The following is a 25267-nucleotide window of genomic DNA, read 5'->3' on the forward strand; positions in this document are numbered from 1 at the left end:
GTGGTGTGTGTGTGTGTGTGTGTGTGTGTGTGTGTGTGTGTGGTGTGGTGTGTGTGTGTGGTGTGTGTGTGTGTGTGTGTGTGTGTGTGTGTGTGTGTGTGTGTGTGTGTGTGTGTGTGTGTGTGTGTGTGTGTGTGTGTGTGTGTGTGTGTGTGTGTGTGTGTGTGTGTGTGTGTGTGTGTGTGTGTGGTGTGTGTGTGTGTGTGTGTGTGTGTGTGTGTGTGTGTGTGTGTGTGTGTGTGTGTGTGTGTGTGTGTGTGGTGTGTGTGTGTGTGTGTGTGTGTGTGTGTGTGTGTGTGTGTGTGTGTGTGTGTGTGTGTGTGTGTGTGTGTGTGTGTGTGTGTGTGTGTGTGTGTGTGTGTGTGTGTGTGTGTGTGTGTGTGTGTGTGTGTGTGTGTGTGAAGAAAACACCGTTTTGTACATTGAACCACGAAAGTAACTGGAACGCCAACACACCTCTCCGCAAAATTCGCGCAGTACTACCTCGACACTGGTGTCATCCTGAGAATTCGTTCCAAGTGGACCCACCTTGCGAATTCCACGAATAGAATTTGTAAATTGCAATATGGGCCGCAGGGTAATTAGGTAAAGAATTTATTAGTAACCTTTGTTAATTACACGAATCTGCCTTTCGATTTTTTGCACAAGTAATGTCCGCCTCTTCGAGTAGACCAGCTCATGAACTAGAGTAGCGCTGTCTGCTGCAGGCAACCTATAAAATTTTTTGAAAGCGTTCGCTGGAACACCTTGTACATATACGCTACGGGACGCAAACCCAAGTTTTGTTTCCCATAGTTTCTGCGCGTATCTGGAAGTAAAATATTTTTCTGTATATATCTTCACAGAAAAATATTCTACTTCCAATTCTCGCAACAACCACAGGGATCGAAACTTTTGGTTTTGCATTTAAGAAAATCTGCAATAGCTTACCGTGGCGCATATACACTGTACCAACATTATTACGTATCAACGCTCGCTTAGATCTTCCAATGCAGCATTTCAGATTAAAATTATTAATGCGAGAGCCTCTTATGGCCCGTGAGGCGAAAAATACGGCGTAGTTGTCGGCGTTGGCGTGACCACGTTGTCCGAAAAGCCTACGAACCCTCGAGCTTTGGTGGGCGTCGAACCCACGACCTTTTGTGTTAATGCGAACTTATTTGAGGCTCACTTTATGAAGATAGAGTTAAATAAGGCACTCGAACCTACGACCTTTGGCGCCGTTTTACTCACCGACGGCAGCAAAGGGCGCTGATGGCGTATGCAACGTCACCACTCCCCGGTTGGGTATAGCGGGAGATTTGAATTGCGATAAAGATATTCGGAGCCTTCAGATGTAATTTTCTCGTAAAATAAGTGTTTATTTGGCACGATACAAGCGTCGAGAGGTTTCTGGAATGGTATTTAAACAGTCCGCATCGACTTAGTATTTGCCTTTAGCGTCCCTTTAAGCCTTGCCATGAAATATGAGCTTCATTCTCTCCGAATATTTCTTTTAGTAGCTCTATACCGTCCCCATTCACACCGTCGTTCAGGCGCCACATTACCCGACAACAGTGCAGACCCTTCCTACCATTTTCTTCTTTGAAATAATTGTTACGCGTGTTTCCTCTATAACGAAAACTTATTAGAGAGTTTTAGAATAGCGTTTGCAACCAAACGCGACCCGCCGCGGTGGCCAAGCCGGCTGTGGTGTTGCACTGCTAAGCACGAGGTCGCTGGATCAAATCCTGGGCCGCGGCGCCCGCATTTCGATGGGGGCGAAATGCAAAAACGGCCGTGTGCCGTGGATTGGTGGCCAGTTAAAGATCCCCTGGTGGTCAAAATTAATCCGGAGTCCCCCACCACGTCGCGTCTCATAATCAAATCGTGATTTTGGCACGTGAAACCCCAGAATCCAATTCAATTCAACCAAACGTAAGCGCATCACCTAAGTAAAGAAACAGCCTTGTCCTCTCTGCGCATGGTCCGATCATTATTCAGGTTTCTGTGGTTTAAGTGTGCAACGATAACGTACGTTATTTGGCGAGCTTAACGTTCGTAATGTTTACACACGCTAAAAAATAGCGTTGTCTAACATGGCGGCCACCCATGGGTGCCGCTTCAGCGTGAATTCTCATGGCGGCTACGCTTTCGCTCTTGTTGATCGCCAGTAACTATTGAAATGAACTTTCGCTTCCTCTAAACTCACTGGATAACTTAGTTGTGAGTGCATAACTAATCAAATTTAGGTGATAGTTCAGCGATTCTGGCGTCCGTAGGCCTAGGAAATTGCGTCCGCATAGAAACGACAGCACGGTTGTCTTGGCTGTCTTGGCTTGGATACGTTTGGCACGAAATACCACACGGCGCTCTGTCTTCTAACGTCGTCCTAATGCATGCGTTCCCCTTCGTTAAAGTAAATGTATTGAAGCGATGCTCACCGCAACGTCCCGCAGAGGTGCTTTCGTTTCAGGTACCTTAGGCGAGAAACGTTATTCTAAAACTGTCTAAGGTTACGCTTACTATTTTACATTCTTAGGAGTGGAGCCAGTTACCGGGAGGCACGGGCCACAAGGCGACCATGACCAGCGCCGCAAAGCACATGCTGCCGCAGATGGCGAACCGCCGACGGCAGTACTTGATGAGCAGCACGTTGATCAGCCTCGTCGGGTACTCGGATGATGCGCCGTTGGTAAAGCTCACGTATGGATTGCCGCCCACGCTTCCCGTCGAGGCGGTGATATGGTACCATACAAAACTGTAAATTATCCTGAAAAATTGATCAACATGTTGTGTGCATTTCACCGGGATCTACAGCAAAATTTCATTTATTTAGCAATTGACTGTCGGCTTCAGCTACTTCGGCTAGTTATTTGAAGACTTGCACTTGCTCCAAAAATGCCAGCCTTCAACAAGCGGATAAATTCTTACTACTACACAGTTCATTACGTTGAAGGAGATGTTTAAATTGAGCCCATTAAATCATAAAAACGCCTGCATTTAGGAGAAATCCAGGGACAAGCACCAGTCTCGATGTACCTGCCCTCCTGATGTGCTGCGGCACACATTGATGCTTCACCATCATCAGCAGCTGCATATTTTTATATCAACTGCAGGAAGAAGGCCTCCCCCTGCGATCTCCAATTATCCCTGTCTTGCGCAAGCTTATTGCAACTTGCGCTTGCAAATTTCCTAATTTCATCACCCCAGCTAGTTTTCTGCCGTTCTCGACTACGCTTCCCTTCTCTTGGTACCCATTCTGTAACTCTAATGGTCCACCGGTTATCCGTCCTGCGCGTTACATTACCTGCCAAGCTTCATTTTTTCCTCCTAACGTCAACTAGAATATCGCCTATCCCCATTTTCTCTCTGATCCACACCGCTCTCTCCCTGTCTCTTACTGTTACGCCTAACATTTTTCACTGCATCGCTCTTTGCGTGGTCCATAACTTGTTCTCGAGCTTCTTTGTTCTCTCCACGTTTCTGCTCCATATGTTAGCGCCAGTAGACTGAAATGATTGTACAGTTTTATTTTCAACGACAGCGGTAAGCTCCTGTCAGGATTTGGTAATGCCTGCCGTATGCACTCAAACCCAATTTTATTCTTTTGCATATTTCCCTCTCATGATCAGGGTCGCCTGTGAGTAACTGACCAAGTTACCTGACCGAGTAACTGACCTAGTTAACTGACCCCCTCATGTAATGTACCTGGCGGGACCTTTAAGGGCACAATAGATGATGATGATAAACGTACGCCTGTACACACTGTTCTGTACACTGTTCTGTACACACAGGCTCATTGTTCTATGAAGATGTATGCTTAATTTCCCTAAAAGTCATTTATACAGGACAAAGATTATTGGAACGCCAGTATAGCATTGTCGCAGATAATTCTAGACAAGCTAGTTTGATATTGTGCGCCTGCATTGCCTCCTCTGTGTTTTTACACGCTCGTTTTTCTCATCCCCTATTAAGCATGGTGAAAAGTTCCCTACGCGTACATAAGCGATGGTCCTTGTTCGACATTTCTCGTTCCACAGCTGGTCATCACTTGAAACCTCCATCATCTTGTGAACTGCGTTTTTTTTTTAAGATTGAAGAATTATGAAATACGTTTTTTTTGTTCTCTTTTTTCTTTCACCTGGGAATTTTAGGCGCTTTCACTTTGCATAAGAACAGAATTTTGGATTGTTTTGCTGCTATTTATTTTCATATTACCGTCTGTGCTTATTCTATCGCTGCTTTGGTTTGAGCCTACTAGCCTACGCGTGGATGTCCCCAATGAGTGCACGTGTTTTGTTCGCACAAGCCTGTTAGCGCCCTTGGGAAGTGGGAACGTGCAACTTTTCTCTGTTATCCTGGATTCTCCCGAAGGAATATATTAAAGCGAAGCTTTCTTTGTCTCCCTGATTCCTCCGTGAGCGCCGAAAACGCACTGCAGGAAAGCCAACCTACACAATGGAACTATCTGCGCGCACAATAGAACAACGACGCACGACATATGTATCGTAGAACACTACAGTTTACATTCGTAGTTCTACCGATAAGAACAATGGGAACCGCAACGCCACGTTACCCGGACGAACTGTATATATCTGCATTGCATTACGCGCGTCACGAATTCCCGGCCGTCACCATGGGTAGGCCGCGGGTGCAGCGCATGGAAGAAGAGGCTGCCGTACGCGAACGTAAGCGCGAGTGCGATCGTGCCCACAAGGCCGATACCGTGTATTGGCAAGGGCGTTCACAAGGCAATGCTGTGCAAGTGTAGAGTCGTCCGTGAAAGTGTGAGTGCGTGCGTGTAATCAACGGTTACATGATCTAAAATAAAGCTATGCCGCCTAACGAAATGTGTCTTCATTCAACTTCAACGTTCAAAACAGTACAATCCTATACAAGCACTCAAATCACGTATGCATCGCATCGGGTCGCTCAACATTTCTTGGTTTCGTTGCGTGGTTGTTGGCTTTGGACTTTGATTCAGTTTGCATGGGAGAAAGCTTCGTGTTCAACCATATTTTTTTTAATAAAGGGGCTTTAATTTTTGATATTATTGAGGTATCTTGGCAAACACTGACAAATAATAGATAACAAGACGGTCGTAATTCGCTTTCTTAAAACATTTGTGAGTAGAACGCACTGAAAAGTCAGGCATTAAGTTTATCTTCCTGTCAGGCGACCCACTCATAGCAGTTTTATTTTCGAGCGTTGACAAGCCATATTTTTCGGCAGCAAATTCACAGTTGTTCTTGCATTCTTCTTTCACTCTCTTTAACCGCGGAGCTGTTTAAGCCGGGCGTAATGTGTCTGCTGAATCCAAAAATGTGGGCCGATCCTGGCGGTGGTGTAGAAAGGGCCAAGCGCAATGGCACATACCCCTGTGAACTAGCGAAGCTGAGCCTGGCTAAGTCTAGCAAAGCATGGTTGGGACTACTTAAGCTTAGTCAGACATTGATAACTTACGATAGCCAATCAATAAATAATCCGGAAAGTTCCCGAAAATGCTAGGAATGACATGGTAGTGCTTAGCCTAGCTCAAATATGTGGCCAATATCTTGCGATAGCCAATCGATAGTCAATCAATAACTAATCGATAATCGATCAATAATCAATAAATTTTGCACTTACTTAGGATGATTTGGTAGTGCTAAGCCTCGCCCAAATACATGGCCAATACCTTGCAATAGCCAATCGATAGCCGATAATAGCTCATCGATAATCGACAAACAATCAATACATTCCGGGAAATGCTGGGGATGATTTCGTATGCTTAGCCTAGCACAAATACGTGGCCAAAACCTTGCGATAGCCAATCTATAGCTAATCGATAATCAATCAATAAATGCCGGAAAATTCTGAAGTTGACTTGGTAGTGCTTACCTTAGCCCAAAAGCCGGGACTAGCTAGGCGCCCATCAGATCCACTGTCTCTTTAGCATTGCGCCTCCAGTGCAAGCTAGGCTATTTTTTTTTCAGTTTTAGATTTTTTTCGTCATTCAGTTAGCGTAGTTTCATTTGTCATACTTTCAACTGTGGTATTTCTTCACGCTTCCTTTTGAACGCTGCTGGTGAGGCTTGGTACTGTTCAGTCCGTTCAATTCCGCTATCATACACGATGGCTTGGGATAAACCAACCCTACCCCAAAAAGCAGACCCATAGGATATTGCGGATGGTGGACTCACATCTCGAAGCTGAACAGCGCCGTTTTGCTGGCCCACACCTTTGTAGAGAACAAGTCAGCGATGCTTGCTCTGCTAATGTCTTGAGCCTGAAAAGAGATCATGACAACGAAGTTGTTTATAATTTTAGCAGTTCAGATTCTATACCATGGGCTGATTGGTCTGTACAGAGGTGAATCGCAGAGTACCCGACGCAGGACACAATAGCGGGACACACCGATACAAAAACGTCTTTCTACGTCTGTATTTCTGGAATCAACGCTCTGCCTACACCTCTCAGCAGATTCGTTGGGCTCCGAAGAGACTGACAGAAACAAAATCACCCAAAAAAGATCCATCATTTATATGAGTAAAAATATGCAACAGATCCAACGAGATGTAATCTATATACAGCGACTATTTGTGTGAGCGCATAAAGAGTCGAACCAGGCACGCACGCACGCACGCACGCACGCACGCACGCACGCACGCACGCACGCACGCACGCACACACACACACACACACACACACACACACACACACACACACACACACACACACAGTGGCACACATTATACCGAGCCTTTTGTTAAGCGGAGTTGCTACTACTACGAGCACGACGGACGCCTTGAACGCATCATGGTTTCAGAGGCAACATGCGCATACGTACGTAGCGCAATTCGAATCAATTCTATCCGCACGAAGCGTTTACTTCCTCATTACCGTGCAGCTGCGGATGTGCGAAGGCGAGCTCTCTGGTTTCTTTTTTATTCTCACCCCCACACGACCGGCGCAGCCTCTGCTGTGGATGGATGCTAGTGCCATCAATATCTGGTGGTGGTGCAATGAATCCAGCGGCGCGCGTACTCCGCTGTGATTGGTTGGCCTATTTGGCAAGAGAACAGGCAGGCCGCAGCACTCACGCTCACGAAACCCGACGACGTTTCCGAATAAAATCTTCGCCTTTAAAATTATAACACTCTAGTTGATGATGAAAGCGGTGACTCGCTCATGCATGCTTCAATGATTAGACTGGACAATTCGTCCAGGCTTTAGCCAAGAACTCTTTGCTCCTTCCCGAGGAGTCAGCAAGTACTATTTCAGGAAAGCTAAAAAAGCCACCTGGTTACGCTTTCATTTTACTGCTGTGAGGAGAGGGGGGGGGGGGGTCAAGAGAGCGCCACCGTACATATACTTTCCACTATAATCTGTGGCCGCTTCGTCGTAAAGAGCGGAGAAGAGAAAGTCATATTTTCTGCAGCAACAAATAAGGAACTACCAGCGTTTTTCTTACTCCTCTGAAGGTAAAGCGGGAGGCCCGATCAGTGGATAAAAATAATCCTCAAAATGCACATTTTAGAGCCATACGTAGCGTGTCCCATTCCTCCAAGGTGATGTCCAACTCCTCCAAATAGAAAGGACGAAGTCCTAGCACTTTCGTGCTAGCATTTTTTTTAAGGCTTCCCGGACGACTCGGAACAATGACCTTCTCTGCTATGTATAGGGCGAATTGTTTCCCGTAAATTGAGAGCAATTAGGTTTGTATCTAAGGGACGAAGAAACTACGCAAAATGTCTGACGTAAGAACTGTTCCGTTTCTCCATCCACTCGCTTATTCCTGTAGCCTACCATTTACATATATGCCTGTTTGGTACACATAATAGCTTTCATGTCAATGCAATGAAATTTTATGTTTGCAGCCTATATTAGAACGAAACATAATAGCAAAAGTCGGGCGGCGTCGGCAATTTACATATTATATAGGGTTATCATGCGCAAATTGCAAGAATTCCTGCATAACTCATCTCACCATGAATGTCTACGACCACCGCGAGGACGCGTTGTTCATGGGGCGTGCCTGCAGCCCTGCATGCAGCGGCGCCACCGCGAAGCCCTCGGGTGACCTTTGGGTAAATATAATTGTAGCGGCACGTTTGTCTGACAAGCTTGTGTCATTGTATAAGACGCCGGTTCGATAGCGCCCCGCACCAGATAAATTTTAAGTGACTTCTTTGCTATTGAGCAGTGGTACAAATTAAGTAGCACATAGTTACCCAAGTTGGCCTCAGTAATATTCATTACACAGCTCCACAACCGTGTGGCGCGCACCGAGTGTTTCATTTTGGCGTGAGGATCACTGAAGAGCGGCGCAGACCAAGTGGACATACCCAAATGCTGCAAGTTGGGATAAAGAAGTCTCATTTAACGGCGGCAAATACTCAGTGCCACACACTCAACGAGCAGTTGGTCCAGCGTTTCCTTTTATTCGATCAGCACAGCAGCCAAATGCGCTACCCAAATAGACCATTAACTAAGCTCTCAACCGGACACTCAACCTGGTTAACCTCTCTGCCTTTCGCCTCTTACTTTCCACCTTCCTTCCTTCTTCTCCAAGGAGTACAGGCTGGCGTGAAACGAGGAAACGGGATAACTGTTGAGCGGCACATGCGCAATGTCACAAGCCCGTGACCAAAATTGGCCCGACGATCGATTTCCAAACCGGTTCTCTCATCACAGCAGTGCGATGCTCTAACGGCTAGACCATCAACTTACCGAGTTACCCCAGTTCGCGGAAAAACATACATTGGACAATCAGACAGGCGGACAGCCCCCCCCCCCCCCCACCCCCCGGAACGTGCATGAAGCACCCTAATAATGGCAATTGAAATACTAACGTATGTCGGTGAAAGCCGTTTGTTGACAGGTTACAACCGTCAACAACTGGTGCATTGACGCGTACTGCAGTCACTGCCCATCACCCTGCGTGGTGTGTCCACGGAAGAGGGAAAACTTAGGTCTGCAAAGTGGGCCAGTTGGCTATGTTTATTGATTGTAAAAAAAACTCGGCGCTGACAAAAGGGACGAAGAAACAAGTGGACGACACGAGCACGGCAGAAAGGAATACGCCTCATTCGCACACATGCAATGACTCACCGCAGCCTTCTTGCGCTTGGCCTCCTCGATTATGTCGTCAATTACGTGCTCAGGGGCGTTGCCAGCGAACTTCATGACCACTTTCTTGGCGGCCGGGAACCGGCCCATGGCCATCAGCCACCTCGGAGACTCTGGTAAAAAACTGCTCTGCGCGGTTAAACTCCGGTCTCGCTGTTTGCCGGCTCGGTGTTCGTATACTATAGGGCTGGTCAGCGTCTATACGTAACTGCCAACGGCCCCTCGAGGATAAGAGCATACTGACAGTCGAGAAAAGCACAAAGGACACAGTTCACACCATGGATAGAAATGATATTTGCCTGGTTACATGTAGGCGATGGCCTCGGTGGTTCTCTGCACATGATGTAGAATGTATACTCTGTGTTCTTTCTCTACTGTAAATGTAAGCCCTCTGACAAATAAAAAAAAAACAATTCGATGGAAGTCAGCGTTATGTATGTCTCTTCACTTGCTGCGTCCGTCTTTGAGACACTGTTATTAAATCATGAATAACCACTTCTCACAGAGCCCCCACCCTCCGCCACACACACTAAAGCCTCTGAAGCAGTCCGAGTCTCGTATTTTATCACGATAAATTTGGAACAGCAATATCAGGCGTATAAGGAACCTTTTTTTAAATTATTATTTGACTGTACTAGCATGTGCTTGCTGCTGTCGTTGTTGTTGGGTTTAATGACTATAGAGGCCGGATCTTTAGGCAATAAAAAAACGAGTTTTAGGCGCCAAAAATAGGCAGGCAAAACAAAGTTCACGCTTCCAACGTCGTAATTATAGGCACAATAAATTTTTACATAAATGCAAATAATTTCAAGACGTGCGCGGCCTATATCTACGATAGGAAAACAAGAAATGTTATTGTCTATGATGGCACAAAGGCGCCAGCAGTTGAACATAGCCGTGAAATTGTCCCATAAAACTGCTGAACTAATGACGATCAATTGGCTTAATTCCATAAGGACACTGCTCATATTCATGTCTAATGCCACTGTACTCGAGCGTCGCATATAGTGAAACAGGCATGAAAATGTATACTTGAAAGCTGGGAATATTGATTAAAAAAGCGATACTTTATGTCTGCCTGACGCAACAAAATTAAGACACAACAAAATCATGCAAATAAATGCAAGAGAGACTACGATTTATTAAGAAATTAGCATGTTCTTACATGAGGACTGTTAGGTACAACTCTTGGCAATTTTCTCATATACAATGACGTTATCCGAATTGTACAGGCAAGACGTCCCAACACTGCCAAATACACTTCCGCCCATTTGAAGTGCACATGTATGAAGAAATATGTTCGAAGAGCACGCCGAACGTAGTCTAAGAATCACTGTGAAAATTGTGGAAACAATCACAAACTACCACCATCTCCAGATTTTTTTATTCAAAATTGTGCCTCTTGTCACTGAGAATGATCTCATACGCTGAGAAGGAACGCCCGACGGCGGTGAACACCTTAAGAAGTAAATTACAAACAAAACAAAAGCCGCGTGCACATCACATTTTTCTTTCTTCTTTTGCTCTTCACTCTCCTTTCCCCTGACGGCTCTCCGCGGTTTCCCATTCGCCAACCGCTCGCGCAATGTCAGCGCGGCGGCATATGCTGGCCGGCACGTCCCATTTCAATGCTGCTAGCAGTTGTTTTCCAGGGAGTTGTGGTTGAACTAAAAGGCTAGGTTGAACCCCATAGAGTTCCGAACAGTCAATGTTGCCCGGTAACACGAATAACGGTCTCTAACTGCACTCGAAAGCGAAACTTAAGGCTAGATAGTGTTCATATAGGCGCCGATATTGAAAATAGGCATGTATAGACATTTGTAGGCGTTTAGGCACAAACGCCAAAATAGGCAATTATAGGCACTATAAAAACACTATAAAAGCCCTTCTTAACCTCTAATTCATGCTCATATATCAAAATGGGGCGATAGGAGCGCAAGAAACAAAAAAATGCATTTGCCTAAAATCCGGTCGCTATTAATGACACATAAGACACTATGGCTATCATGCGCCAAAACACACAAGGTATAAATTCCTTCAAAAGTTGGGTCACCTCAGCGAGTCCCTTGTCTGAACAAGCGCACCGAGGGTCCCTACAGCTTACCAAAAGACCTGGGCCTTTTTCTCAGAGAGGAGAAGGTGGATGAGGTGCACCACAATATGTAGCGAAGCACACGGTACGAATTTAGAATTTTCCGAGAGCATCTGCTTTCCTTAAAAAGCTATACATATATGACATATCAACAAGCGCATGTTCGCCTAAACACAAAGCTGGGTGAAAAAAATGTGTTCATTGTAAACTGGTGTAAAATATTTTTTCTCAGTGTTTCAAGTTTTCTGCCTGAAAAGAAGACGTCATTTACCGTTAGTTTATCGCCACATATTTCACAATGGGGCTTGTCTTGCTTTGTTAGCATGAAGTTGTTTGTGAGGTGTGTTTGGCCTATGCGAAGACGGCATAGAATCACTTTAAAACGTTCCTGGTGTGTGCAAGATTTCCATTCCCCTAACGCGGGATTTACCAAGTGCAGCTTGTTATTTATTTCATTGCTCCAAGAGGACTGCCATTTTCCCCTTAGTTTACAATGTATTAATTTGATGCAGTCTTTAGGAGGTATATTTATTTTCAAGATTTGTCTGTGCCGAGCTTGTGCCGCGCATTCATCTGCTCTCTCATTGCCACAAATTCCGATGTGGCTCAGAACCCATCATAATTTAATGTTCTGTCTTTGTGTGGTGGCCTTTATTATATTTTGCATAATGTCTCCCAATAGCGGTGTGACCGCATTTCTGGAGTGAAGAGCTGTGAATACACTTAAGTCGTCTGTGCATATGATGCTATTTGTGAGGTTCTCTTTTACACTTCATTCTACAGCTATAGAAATGGCGTAACATTCAGCAGGGCAGATGGATGTACACTGCGGAAGCCTTGCTGTTTCTTTCCAGTTCCCTTGGACCACTAAACTTCCAACATGGCCAGACGTTTTCGAACCAACGGTATAAAAAACCGTGAAACTGCTGTATTTTTCCTCTAGTGTAAGGAATTCCTGAATAATGTACTGTGGTGGAATTTGTGCTTCACAGAACTGTGTTAGTGAGATTGCTGGCTGCGGGAAAGTTGAACCACGGAGGTAGTGGATCGTCTGTAGACAGTGCCAGGTAATGTGTCCACTATGCCAAGATTCTGACACATCTCTTCAAATCGCAAGAGAAGTGGCCAAGTAGTTTGTGGTTTGTCGTTGAATATTGTTCTGTTAAGTTAACAAGTACCGCACTAAGAGCGATGGAACGAAAATGTTAGGCCTAACGTTAAGAGACGGGAAGAGAGCGGTGTGAATCAGAGCGAACGGGGATAGCCGATATTCCAATTGACATTAAGAGAAAAAAAATAGAGCTGGGCAGGCCATGTAATGCGTGGCATGCATAACCGGTGGACCTTTAGAGCTACTGAATGGATTCCAAGAGATGGGAAGCGTAGTCGAGCACGGCAGAAAACTAGGTGGGATGATGAAGTTAGGGAATTTGCCGGCGCAAGTTGGACTCAGCTAGCTCAAGACAAGGGTAATTGGAGATCGCAGGGAGAGGTATTCGTGCTGCAGTGGACATAAATATAGGCGGATGATGATTATTATTCTTAAAGGACATTTTGTTTTGAGTGGATAGCAGGTGTGTTTTGGTAGAGATCGTACCTGAAGAATATATGCACAGGTCAGACGGCTCTTCTACTTTCTAGCGGGGGTTCATTTGTTTCTACATAAAGGCTGGTTATAGGAAACGTTCTGTATGCGCCGCATGAAAGACGCAAGCCTGAGTTATGTACTGAATCTAACTTCTTGATGTACGACGGTCGTGCTGAACCATACAGTATACAACCATATTCTAAGGAGCAACGTACCAAAGCGATAAATGTGCAGAAGGCATGTTCTACCAGACTCAAAGTGTTTTCGTGACTGTACTTTGAGTATATTCACCGACTGGGAAGCTTTCTTTTTGAGGGTGTTCATGTGCGGTAAGAATGGAATGTGAGCTTTTTGTCGAAAGTTATGCGATAAAATTGTCGCCGCGCGCCGTATGCTGTATGTGCGAGTGAAAGCGCGCGAGGGACGCGCGCTTTCACGGAGAGCGAACGCACGACGGAGAGCAAACGCGCCTTCTTCCGTCGTGCGAAAGGCATTGGGGGGACGGGAGGGGAGGCGACCTTTAGCTGCGGCACCAAATGCGTATCTTACGACCGCGCGCAGGGGGCACAGGAAACTCAATCTCCCACGCGAAAGGACGAAAGCGGGAAGGCAGTGCAGGAGGGAGGGCGTGCGGCTTCTATTCTGCCGGCAACTGCGTACTTGTCCTTTGCGCGGCTGCATTCTGTCGCGCGCACCGTATCTTCAAAGCGATCTCCACACAGCTCTTACCTCTCTATGCGCTGTGCTTTTGCGGCTCAATTTCCGTTCAAGCGATAGACCGCAGCAACTTTCGCTCACTGCTGCCACCACGCTTGCTCACGTCAGAGTTTTGACAGTGGTTGTCTGCGGTCATCGAGTGGGATCTATTCATGTTTGGTTGTGCGCGCTGACACCATGCTTGTTAATTCAGTTAGTAAGCGAATGCGTCTAACTTTATGTAGCCGATAAAACTACTATCCTTACTCCGTATAGCTCTCTACGAATTTGCTATCGCAATTGATGCTTCACCTTTCGGGCGAAACTGCAACTTTGTTGTTCTTTCTTTACTGGAAATGCGGTTTCGTTTAGGTGCAGGGTGGGGTCAACCTGTAGGCCTGTGTTGAATGAGAAAAGAACAACAGTTTTTTTTTCTGCAGAACACTAACGTCAATTTCTGTCTGCCCAGATAGCGAGTTTGTTTAATGTAATCTGTCTCTCACATGTTGGAAAGCTTAAGGATGTGCATACCATTTGAAGTTCATCGAGATATACAGAATACGTTATGGACCTTGGAATGATTGTTGCTATGCAGTTAATTTTTACAATGAAGAGTGCCGTACTTAAAAAACAACCGTGCGGCACTCCATTCTCGTGGACGAAGTTCTGCGAGTGAGTTGCACCCAGGCGTACGTGAGATTAACGGTCTGACAGGACATCCTTCAGACAGTTCAGCATCCTACCGCGGGTACCAAGGTCTGCTAGGTCCTGGAGAATCCCAAACCTCCAGGTGGTATCGTAAGCCTTCTCCATATGAAAGACTGCCAGACAGTGTTGTTTGTGTACGAACGCTTCTTGGACTGTGTTTTCTAAGCGGACAAGATGATCAGTTGTTGAAAAAGTTTTTTTTTAAATCATACTGGTGGATGTCAAAGAGTTGACGTGATTAGACTATAAACGTCAGCCTAATGTTCAGGACACTTTCAAATGATCTTGCGAGACAACTTGTGAGAGCTATGGAACTATAACTATCAGGGGCGGTTTCAGAAACAGTACAGTTTTCAGAAACGGTACAATCCTGACTTTTTCCAAGCCTGTGGTATTTTTTCTGATACCCGTATTTTGGTGAAGTATTGGACAAGTGCCTCTACGGCAGCGTCTGAGAGGTGAACCAACATTTCATAACGTAGTTCATCATGGCCGCGTGCTATCTGTTCACCGGCGGACAGTACTTTTTTGGGTTTCTTGAAGTATTATTAGTGTATGATCAGGTTCGTTTGTAACGCCGCTCGTAGGAAGTCTGTTTTTCCGCTGTATGTTTATACATCAAGAACGAGTCTCAGTAGTGTGAGGAACTCGAAACTTTAGAGAAATGTTAGCCTGGTAAAGCTAAAGAACTGTTCCCCTAGCAGTGAAATAGTCTTCCGGTACTTGTGACGCAAAGTTCATGTCAATATGAAATTTCCGATGTGATGAAGCACTTTCTGCAGTTCCCCACAAATTATTATTGTTGTTGTTGTTTTGATTATTCCGAAATGCTCTTTGTTATTATTCAAATGTGTTTTGTAATGTTAGGTTTTTGTCAATTAGGCATGTTTCAGCAGAATTTCTCCAACGCTAAGTATGCACTGTTAATTTTATCGCGATTAGCATTCTTCGGAGACTTTACCCGCTCCCCGGTATACGTTTGTATCTAACCTTTCGCCTAGTGACGCATGTGGTCTACTAGCTTGGCCGCGAGGCATGTGCTGGGTGCTGTTTTGTCGAGGAGACAAGATTGGCCACTGGGTATGTGGCAGAATAGGCAACTTGCTGCTGACTGGCATCGTAGACAACTTGGTTCACTGGGTAGTAGCCCGAACAGACAACTTCGGGACTGCCTATGTAACACTGGTATGTACTCATTACTGGCCATACCCATGGAATGGATGTTCTAAGGTGACACAAGAGGTACGTAGCCTTAAATAAGTACTATACTAAATCAATCGCGCTCCATCCACAACAGAAATATCCGCGTCGAGCGCGGCTGCTTGATCGACAGCCACTGCAAGCGAATGTGCAGCCAGGACACTAGGGTCACCATAGTGACACGTATACATGTTTATCTTTCACCGGTGGCCGCTTTCCACCGGCTAACAAATGTTAAACGTTATCGCTCGGCGCAGGACGCTCCTGTATCGGAAGTTTCTAGAACGTTATCGATGTTTCTTTCTGTTGCCTGTTTTCACCGACGCTTTTGTTATCTGATTGTACGACCGACGCGAATTGTCTAGAACTTTTTGGAAGATACTACGGGTACCAGGGATTAATCTGGAACATTCGATGACTCATGTATAAAAGCCGGCGCGTTTCACCGCAGATCAGATTTTCGACGATCGCCGACTGTGTTCGCCGCTATCGTTGTGCTTTGAGTGTACCTTGCTTTTGTGGGCACAGGTCCGCCCAATAAACAACCAGTTTCGTCGTACACAGTTTTACGACTGTTTTCTTCTGACTGCACTCTGACGCCGACTGCTTGTCTCGCGCCCCCGTCGAACCGCCGCCGCAGGACGACCAGGATGACGACACTTTCTTGGGACCCATCAGTGCCGAGGAATTCGCCGAACAACAGCGAGCCGACCCGGAACTAACGAGCCTTGTAGACTACCTGGAAGGCAAGACCGTCATTGTGCCGAACGTGTTCAGGCGAGGATTGGCGTCGTTTTTCTTGCAAAACGACGTTCTCCTCAAGAAGAACTTCTCGCCTCTCCGAGCCAACTACCTCCTCGTGGTACCCTCAGCATTGCGTCTAGAGGTTCTGCAAGCTCTCCATGACGACCCAACGGCTGGACACCTCGGTTTTTCCCGCACGCTCGCGAGGATACAAGAAAAATACTACTGGCCTCGCCTCTCTGCCGACGTCGCCCATTACTTAAAGGGACACTAAAGGCAAATACTAAGTCAAGCTAAAGTGATGTATTAGTGCACGAGTATCTCTAAAGCGTCAATATTATCGCGAGCAGAGCCTTAGTAATAGAGAAATTAAGGTAAATGCAGGACACGACTAGGCGACTCCCCCGGGACATTCAAGTACTCGCCCGATGACGAAGGCACTCCTCATTTAAATTCTGTCACTAGTACTGAACCACTCGTTATAAAAACATAATTGTACTGTATTATAAGAAGAAAGAAAATACTACTTCACCAATTCTATTTCCCTTTTACAAAAAAGAACTAACTGACATTACACCGTCGACAACGACGCGGGCGGTCAAAAGGTTTCGTGTTCGCTCGACTCTGCGCCGCCCGCACTTTTGCGTTTCAGTTTTTCTGTTATCGTGGAGTGTTGCGCTTGTTTTTCTGGCTCGCGAACCTCGCACTAACTGCAAGTAGCAGAGAATTCCACTTCCATGCGACGTCGCGGAATGCCCGAACGGTCTACGGCACTTTACCAAAATCAGCTGCAGCGCGCACCGTACCGCCATCTGTCGGGCGCTGTTAGACTCACCAACGGCACAAAATGGCGTATGCAATGTCACCACTCCTCGATTGGCATGGCGGGTGATTTGAATTGCAATAAAGGTATTTGGACCCTTCAGATCCAATTTTCTCGTAAACTAAGTCTTTTCTTTGCACGAGACAAGCGTTTTCAGGTTTCTGGAAAGGTATTTAAACAGTCCACGTCGACTTAGTATTTGCCTTTAGTGTCCCTTTAAAGACTGTCAGCGACGCAATACACCGCCGACAACGCCAGCCGTACTTCTACAGCCGATTGAGCCACCTCGCCGACCGTTCCAGCAGATCGGGATGGACTTATTGGGGCCTTTTCCGATGTCGACGTCCGGGAATAAATGGATCGTCGTAGCTACGGACTACCTCACCCGCTACGCCGAAACAAAAGCCTTGCCCAAAGGCAGTGCTGCCGAGGTAGCCCGATTCTTCGTTGAGAACATCCTCCTGCGTCACGGTGCCCCAAAAGTCCTCATCACCGACAGAGGTACGGCCTTCACGGCTGAACTAACTCAAGCCATCCTGCGCTACAGCCAGACAAGCCAACGCCGGACAACCGTCTACCACCCGCAGACGACTGGCCTCACCGAGCGCCTAAATAAGACCATCGCCGACATGCTGGCAATGTACGTCGACGTCGCACACAAGACATGGGATGCCATCCTTCCGTACGTGACCTTCGCATACAACACGGCCATGCAAGAAACGACGCACATGGCACCGTTCAACCTGGTCTACAGAAGGAAACCGGCAACGACGCTTGACGCCATGCTACCGGATGTCTCCGACGAAGAAAATATCGACGTTGCCACGTATTTGCAGCGTGCCGAAGAAAGTCGACAGCTCGCCCGCCTGCGCATCAAGAACCAGCAGAGAACCGACAGCCGACACTACAATCTTTGACGACGCTACGTCGAGTACCAGCCCGGAGACCGTGTTTGCGTCTGGACTCCGTTACGCCGACGAGGACTTAGCGAGAAACTATTACGTCGCTATTTCGGACCATGTAAGATCATCCGACGTATTGGCGCACTGGACTATGAGGTCGTGCCAGACGGTATTTCGCAATCACAGCGGCGCCGGGCAAGACCTGAAGTCATCCCTGTAGTGTGTGGAGATGGGTTTGCACAAGGCTTACCCTACGAGCGACGGTCAGGAAAGGGCACGACGCTCCTCCACTCCGCAACGCACAAAGGCGCTACGGCAGGGTTCGTCGACTCTCCGACACGGCGCAGAGAAGGCTCCGGAGTCAGATCGCCAACAAACACGGGTTTATTCACCCAAGGTACAGCTCAGTGCTACAGTCACGGCGCTTACGGGCCAAGGCTCGCCGCAAGACCGATCGAGTGCGCGCGCCCGCTGCGCTAGGGCTAACCGGGTAGCGGTCCGCCAAGCGCGATAACGAGGAGTCGCGAGAACAAAGGCCTCATGTAACCACCTCGTTGCGAGCCTGTGAGCCTCTCTCGCGGCGAGGAAGCGCTCAGCGGACGAGAGCTCGGGTGGAGAGGGTCCTGCCCGGGGGCCGCCGCGCGGGAGGCCAATCAGGGCGCGTCCCGGTGACGTGTTCTCGCGGGGCGAGTCCAATCCCGGGGGGGGGGGAGAAGCACGGTTTGCGCGGGAAAGTAAGTCCGGCGCGCCAGCCGTGTCCGCCATGTTGCCGTTACGGCGGCGGTTCCCGGGGATCGAGCTAAGCGCCACGCGCGAGCTGGGGGACGAGGCGCGGGAAGGCACCTCGATCCCCGCATTCCCCCCTCCTAAAGACCGAGGCCAGCCTCCAAAGTGGCTGACCGAGGCCAAGTGGCAAGGTTGACTCAGCCAAAGAGGGCTAAGCCAACGGGGCAAAGTCCAAGAGGGTGTCGTCGTCTTCCTCAGGACCAGGACAGGGAGAAGGGGCCACAGCAGTCCAAAAAGGTGAAGACGTCGCTTCCCTTGACACAAAGCCAGGGGTTTGCCTTGGCCGCCAAAGTTCCGCACACAGGAAGGACTCCCTGCCTGGTGGAAGAGTCAGCAGCCCAGGCAGGACGGGGCAGGGCAGCGCCATGGTTGAGCCAGCAGCACTCGAGGTCCGCCGAACTGGAGCAGCCAGGAACGCGCGAGGCGTGGCTGCCATTTTGGCGCAGCAGCCACCACAGAAGTCACTGGGCTCCCCGGATTGCGCAGGAACAGCAGGCCGGGATAACCGACAGCCAGGTCAGCAGCGGCAGCCGGAGTGACCCTCCTCGGCCAGAAGTCAGCGCCTGACTGGGGACCAGCCACAATTAGCGGCAGCCTAGGCAGCAGGAGGCAAGGCTGGCACGGGTTCGTGGCCCCCAGAGGCAGGAGTCAGTCATGGCGGAAGGGCCAGGAGCAGCAGGCCTTGAGGTCAGCAACAGGCTGGCATGGTAATACCAGGGACAGCCGGCTTCGTGGTCAGCAAGACTGGTGGCACAGTGTAGCCAGGCGCAGGGAGCAGGCTGGACGACGCAAGGTGAAGGACAGGAACGCCCCCCGGCATAGCCGGCGTGCCAAGGTAGTTGCCCGCCTGGCTGACAGCCCAAAAAGGGGCGTTTGCCAGGCTGAGGCTTGGGCAACACATAAGAGGGTATATTAGGCCACATGGGCCTGTCACCGCTTCGATGTGCGCCCTTGCACCGTAGCTACGTTTCTCCATTCACCGGCATGGTAGGGAATGAAGTCCAGCTACCTGCTAGGAGGAGAAAGCTGACTAGGCGCGTCATAAGGCGGGTGAGCACGAGAGGGTATATTAGGCCAAAAGGGCCTGTCACCACTTCAACGTGCGCCTTCGCACCGTAGCTGTGTCTCTCCGTTCATCGGCGTGGTAGGGAATAAAGTCCGGCTACCAGCTGGTGGGAGAAAGCCTGCCTATAGGTGCGTTTCCGGAGGTTTTACCGGTGGCGTGGCCTGGGGCCAGCCGTATCACGGTTTGCCTGCGGTTCGTTGACCGCCTCCCTCTCTCCCCAGTCGTTGCTACGGGCAACGAAAGGTTTGAGGTCGGAGACGTGAACTGGACCGCCGACTGGTCTCCCTTGGGAGTCAGCCAGCTTGTATACCAGAGGGGACATTTTGGTCTCCACTCGGTACGGGCCCAACCATTTGGCCGACAGGGAGGCAGAGATGCCTTTGGCGGCGTCACTCAAGACATGGTTGCGTCTGAGGACGAGATCGCCGACACCATAGTGCACGTCCCTATGTGACCGGTCGTACTGGGCTTTTTGTCCAGCTCGCGCTTTTGCCAGGTTGGAACGGGCCAGGTCAAGGGCCGCGTCCATCCGTGAGCGCAGTTCCGCCGCGTAGCCGGATAGGCCGGCTTTCGTGGCGCACGCCCCGCTGCCGGTCCGCAGAACGCGGTCCATAGGGTTTGGCAGCTCTCTCCCGAAGTTGAAAGCGGGCGTGTACCTAGTCGAACGGTTCACCGTGGACCGCAAGGAGAAGCCTATCTCGTTAAGACAGACATCCCAATCCCTATGTTGCTGGGCAAAGGTCGCGAGCAAGGGCTTGAGGTTCCGGTTAATCCGTTCTGTCGGGTTGGCCTGTGGGTGATACGTGGTTGTCTTGCGGTGCTTAATGCCAAAGGCAGCACACGCATCCACGAACATCTTGGCCGTGAAGTAGGACGCGTTGTCCGTTATCAGCTCCGCCGGAAAGCCAAAGCGGTTAAAAGACCTCGGTCAACTTGTCCCAGATTGCGCGTGCCGTTAACTTCCGAAGGGGAAAAAGTTCAACCCATTTCGTGAAGTGATCTGTGACAGCCAGGAGAAAACGTAGCCTCGCCGGCTTCTGGGAAAAGGTCCTATAATGTCACAGGCCGCGACTTGCCAGGGTAGCTGGCTGTCGATTGGCTGCATGAGCCCGGGGGGTTTGCCTGCACGAGGCTTCACACATTAGCACACGCGGCATGAGCGGGCATAGTGAAGAGCGTCACGCTTCATGCCTGGCCAGATAGCGGAGCGGCACAACTTTTGGAAAGTCTTAAGGCCACTCGCATGTCCGGCCACCCGCGAGTCGTGGAAACAGCTCAGGGTGGCTTTCCTTAGACTGCGGGTTATCGCCACCTTGAAAGACTCCTGGGGAGCCTCCTCAGATGGGATATAGCGCAGGAGAGCTTTATCGGCATCAAGCAGATACGTATCCAACGTGCCCGCAGCAATACTAGCTGTCCGGGTACGCCCGGCGGCTTTGCCGCCCCACTCCTCTTGGGAGCTCGGCTCTTTGAGCCTGTCAAGAATTTCTATTTACAAAACGGGTCGCTCTGCTTAAGCAGATACGGATCCCACGTGCCCGCAACAATACAAGCTGCGTGGCACTCGGCGCCAACAGCAATACCAGCTGTCCGGGTGCGCCCGGCGGCCTTGCCGCCCTGCTCCTCTTGGGAGCTCGGCTCTTTGAGCCCGTCAACGATTGCTATTTACAAAATGAATCGCTCTTCTGAGCCTTCAGCAGCTCTTGCCTGCTGAAGACAATGCCCGATGAGGTAACGGGATCCACCAGGTAAACGTCCTCTCCCGGGGCTAGCAATCCGAGGATCGCTTCGCCGTCGGGGGTCGCGCCTTTCGAGCCATTGGAGACACAGGCTCCGGTCTCTACTTGGTGCGAATGCTCACGGGAGTGGCGGACCAAAGGATCAAACGTCGAAACGGGGGCTCGCGACAAGGCGTCCGCCACACGTTTGAACTCCCTTTCCGGTAGCGCAGAACAAGGTACCACTGCCATGTCAACGCCCAGCGCGCGAGGCGGCCCGATGGCTCGCACAAGCGCTTAAGCCGGATTGTACGTCTCCACGGCAAACGGCACGTACGCTAACGCCAACTTCCGGAGAGCAAAAAGGACCAACGGACAGGTGGTCCGCTCAATGCACGACCGACCCAATGGGGCCGGTAAATGGCAAAGAGAAGAGCTGGGCTTCCGCTCCGACAGGCGCATGAGGCCTCACATGACCGGCAGACGGATCGACAGCGGAGCGGGGTGACTCACGCACGTCGAAAATGTCGCTCGGATGCGCGTGAGACAAGCGGCAGGCGGAAAACGCGGCGACTTTGTCGGCTGAGCGGGGTGGCTCGCGCTCGACATTGCTTCCCAGCTGCGCTCGGGACAAGGAGAGGCCAGCGAGCAATTTGCACCAACAGCGAGGCAGGGAGGCTCAGCTGCAGCGCACGGGACACCGAACTGCGCTCGGGACTAAGGCAGGCCAGCGAGCGAGCTCGCGCCTACGGCGTAGCGGGAAGGCTGCACCGCGGCGTATCCGTCCGAGAAATGCGCTCGGGACGAAGGTGGGCCAGCGAGCGTATGCGTGCGCGTATCTAAGCAGGGTGGCTCCGATGCGGCACATGGCGCAGTGAACGACGCTCGGGACAAAGGGAGGCCGGCGAGCGTATTCGTGCGAGCATCTAAGCAGGGTGGCTCCGATGCGGCACATGGCGCAGCGAACGACTCTCGGGACAAAGGGAGGCCGGCGAGCGTATTCGTGCGAGCATCTAAGCAGGGTGGCTCCGATGCGGCACATGGCGCAGTGAACGACGCTCGGGACAAAGGGAGGCCGGCGAGCGTATTCGTACCGGCATCTAAGCAGGGTGGCTCCGATGCGGCACATGGCGCAGCGAACGACGCTCGGGACAAAGGGAGGCCGGCGAGCGTATTCGAGCGAGCATCTAAGCGGGGTGGCTCCGATGCGGCACGTTGGGCACAACTGAGCTCGGGACAAAGGCCAGCGAGCGGAGACAGCACGCCGGAGGGTCTAGTAGGCACCTGCTCCCCGCGCGTCTCAAACAGTTGATAAAACCCGTAACTGGCGTGGCTATATAGGACTAGCGTACACATCCGAGCTGTCGACATCACCTAGGGCGCTCCAAGGAAGGGATGGATCGCTCCCGGTGGCCGAAAGCATAGGGTCGCGAAGGCGAACCTAACTCGTGGTATCGGTGTCGTTCGCTCCGAAGGACGATAAGTCCAGAGCCAGGGGGTCAGGCAGGAACGAGGGCCGTGAAGGGGCCTGCTCTGATGCCATGCCGAAACCACGTTGGGCGCCAGTTATGTGGAGATGGGTTTGCACAAGGCTTACCCTACGAGCGACGGTCAGGAAAGGGCACGACGCTCCTCCACTCCGCAACGCACAAAGGCGCTACGGCAGGGTTCGTCGACTCTCCGACACGGCGCAGAGAAGGCTCCGGAGTCAGATCGCCAACAAACACGGGTTTATTCACCCAAGGTACAGCTCAGTGCTACAGTCACGGCGCTTACGGGCCAAGGCTCGCCGCAAGATCGATCGAGTGCGCGCGCCCGCTGCGCTAGGGCTAACCGGGTAGCGGTCCGCCAAGCGCGATAACGAGGAGTCGCGAGAACAAAGGCCTCATGTAACCACCTCGTTGCGAGCCTGTGAGCCTCTCTCGCGGCGAGGAAGCGCTCAGCGGACGAGAGCTCGGGTGGAGAGGGCGCCCGGGGGCCGCCGCGCGGGAGGCCAATCAGGGCGCGTCCCGGTGACGTGTTCTCGCGGGGCGAGTCCAATCCCGGGGGGGAGAAGCACGGTTTGCGCGGGAAAGTAAGTCCGGCGCGCTAGCCGTGTCCGCCATGTTGCCGTTACGGCGGCGGTTCCCGGGGATCGAGCTAAGCGCCACGCGCGAGCTGGGGGACGAGGCGCGGGAAGGCACCCCGATCCCCACAAGTGCGTCTTAAGCCTTTCTACGCCCGCTGACGAACTTCGGTACTTTACATTGTTACTGTTTGTTGTTGCTTTTTTCTCTCTCTCTGTAGGCGTGGTTTTGTTTTCGCTTGCCTGTTTGTAGCATCGGGACGATGCTTTTTAAGGGGAGGGTATTGACACGTATACAAGTTTATCTTTCACCAGTGGCCGCTTTCCACCGGCTAACAAAGGTTAAACGTTATCGCTCGGCGCAGGACGCGCCTGTATCGGAAGTTTCTAGAAGGTTATCGATGCTTCTTTCCGTTGCCTGTTTTCACCGACGCTTATGTTATCTGATTGTATGACCGACGCGGATTGTCTAGAACTTTCTGGAAGACACTACGGGTACCAGGGATTAATCTGGAACATTCGATGACTCATGTATAAAAGGCGGGGCGTTTCACCGCAGATCAGATTTTCGACGATCGCAGACTGTGTTCGCCGCTATCGTTGTGCTTTGAGTGTACCCTGCTTTTGTGGGCACAGGTTCGCCCAATAAACAACCAGTTTCGTCATACAGTTTTACGACTGTTTTCTTCAGCGTCGCTACTACGTGACAAAAGAGTTTCAACTAGGGCACAGTGATTACAAGACAAACTGTGTCTATCAATCGTCATTGTGGTTTGCACCGAGATTGCCACTTCCTGTGCGTGCGGTCGCAATACGGTGTGTCGCTATATTTTTTTAACGCTAATTGCCTTGAGGTGAGACAATTTCTGCATAAATCGTGAGACGGCTCCTGCATAAATTGTTCAAGCGATCAGCGTTTACCTCTTGAGTGATGTTGAATGTAACGTGACATGACCTGTGCATAAAAAAGCTCCTGTCTTTGGCGCACCAAAGTATTTACATTTCTGAAATTCCCCTACTCTAATAACTTAGGCCGTAAGAAATATAAATAGCTAAACGAACTCGCTCGAATTTTTGCTCCAGTAATGTCTTTCTCAAGGCAGCGCCATATGCCGTGCTGCGTCTAATAGTGTGAAGCGCAACCAACGTTGTGTCTAACCCTCGCTTCCCTTCTTGCATTGACACTGTGCTTTGCGAAGCTGCGCAATTCTCACATTTGTGTTCATTAAACAAATACCCATGTCACTGTCACGTAAATTGACATCAGAAATCATTTTATATCGTTAACAGCTTATTTATTCTGTAAGCAAGGGTCTACTTCACTTGTTCGAGTTAGTTCGGGATATGTACGAAACAAATTAGACAGGTCTGGCACAGCAAGCGGGAGATGTTGACGTTGTTGGCGTTTATTCTTCAACTGCAGAAAAATATCGTCTGCGGGAGCGGAGCATGGCGCTTCTTCGAGCGGTGCTGTTTTCGCAATAATTTATTAACTTGATTTACTTATGTACATACCGCTAGCGTCATGAGAACAATCCAGGAGGCACCAGGTCGGAGTAACATAAACATTGAGAACAAAAGCAGCGGCAACTACACAACACACGAACAAGACCATAGAGTGGCCGTAAGAACTTAAATTGTGGGATTTTACAATTGCAGTTTTATTATGACAAACATCGCATTGGGGGACTCCACCCGCCGTGGTTGCTCAGTGGCTATGGTGTTGGGCTGCTGAGCACCAGGTCGCGGGATCGAATCCCGGCCACGGCGGCCGCATTTCCATGGG

General features: G+C 49.8%; 1 protein-coding gene across 1 annotated transcript in view; it reads right to left on the bottom strand.

Moving 5' to 3' along the window:
* LOC119458362 (organic cation transporter protein) overlaps positions 1 to 25267 on the bottom strand; it is a 207726-nt gene that overhangs the window by 20613 nt on the left and 161846 nt on the right. Inside the window, exons 6-8 of the mRNA XM_049671124.1 lie at positions 9076 to 9217; positions 6165 to 6250; positions 2538 to 2752 (exon numbers count right to left, since the gene is read on the bottom strand). Coding sequence (XP_049527081.1) covers positions 2538 to 2752; positions 6165 to 6250; positions 9076 to 9217 — 443 coding nt within the window. The remainder of the gene's footprint in view (positions 1 to 2537; positions 2753 to 6164; positions 6251 to 9075; positions 9218 to 25267) is intronic.

Source organism: Dermacentor silvarum, chromosome 7, assembly GCF_013339745.2.
Source record: "Dermacentor silvarum isolate Dsil-2018 chromosome 7, BIME_Dsil_1.4, whole genome shotgun sequence".
Taxonomy (NCBI): Eukaryota; Metazoa; Arthropoda; class Arachnida; order Ixodida; family Ixodidae; genus Dermacentor; species Dermacentor silvarum.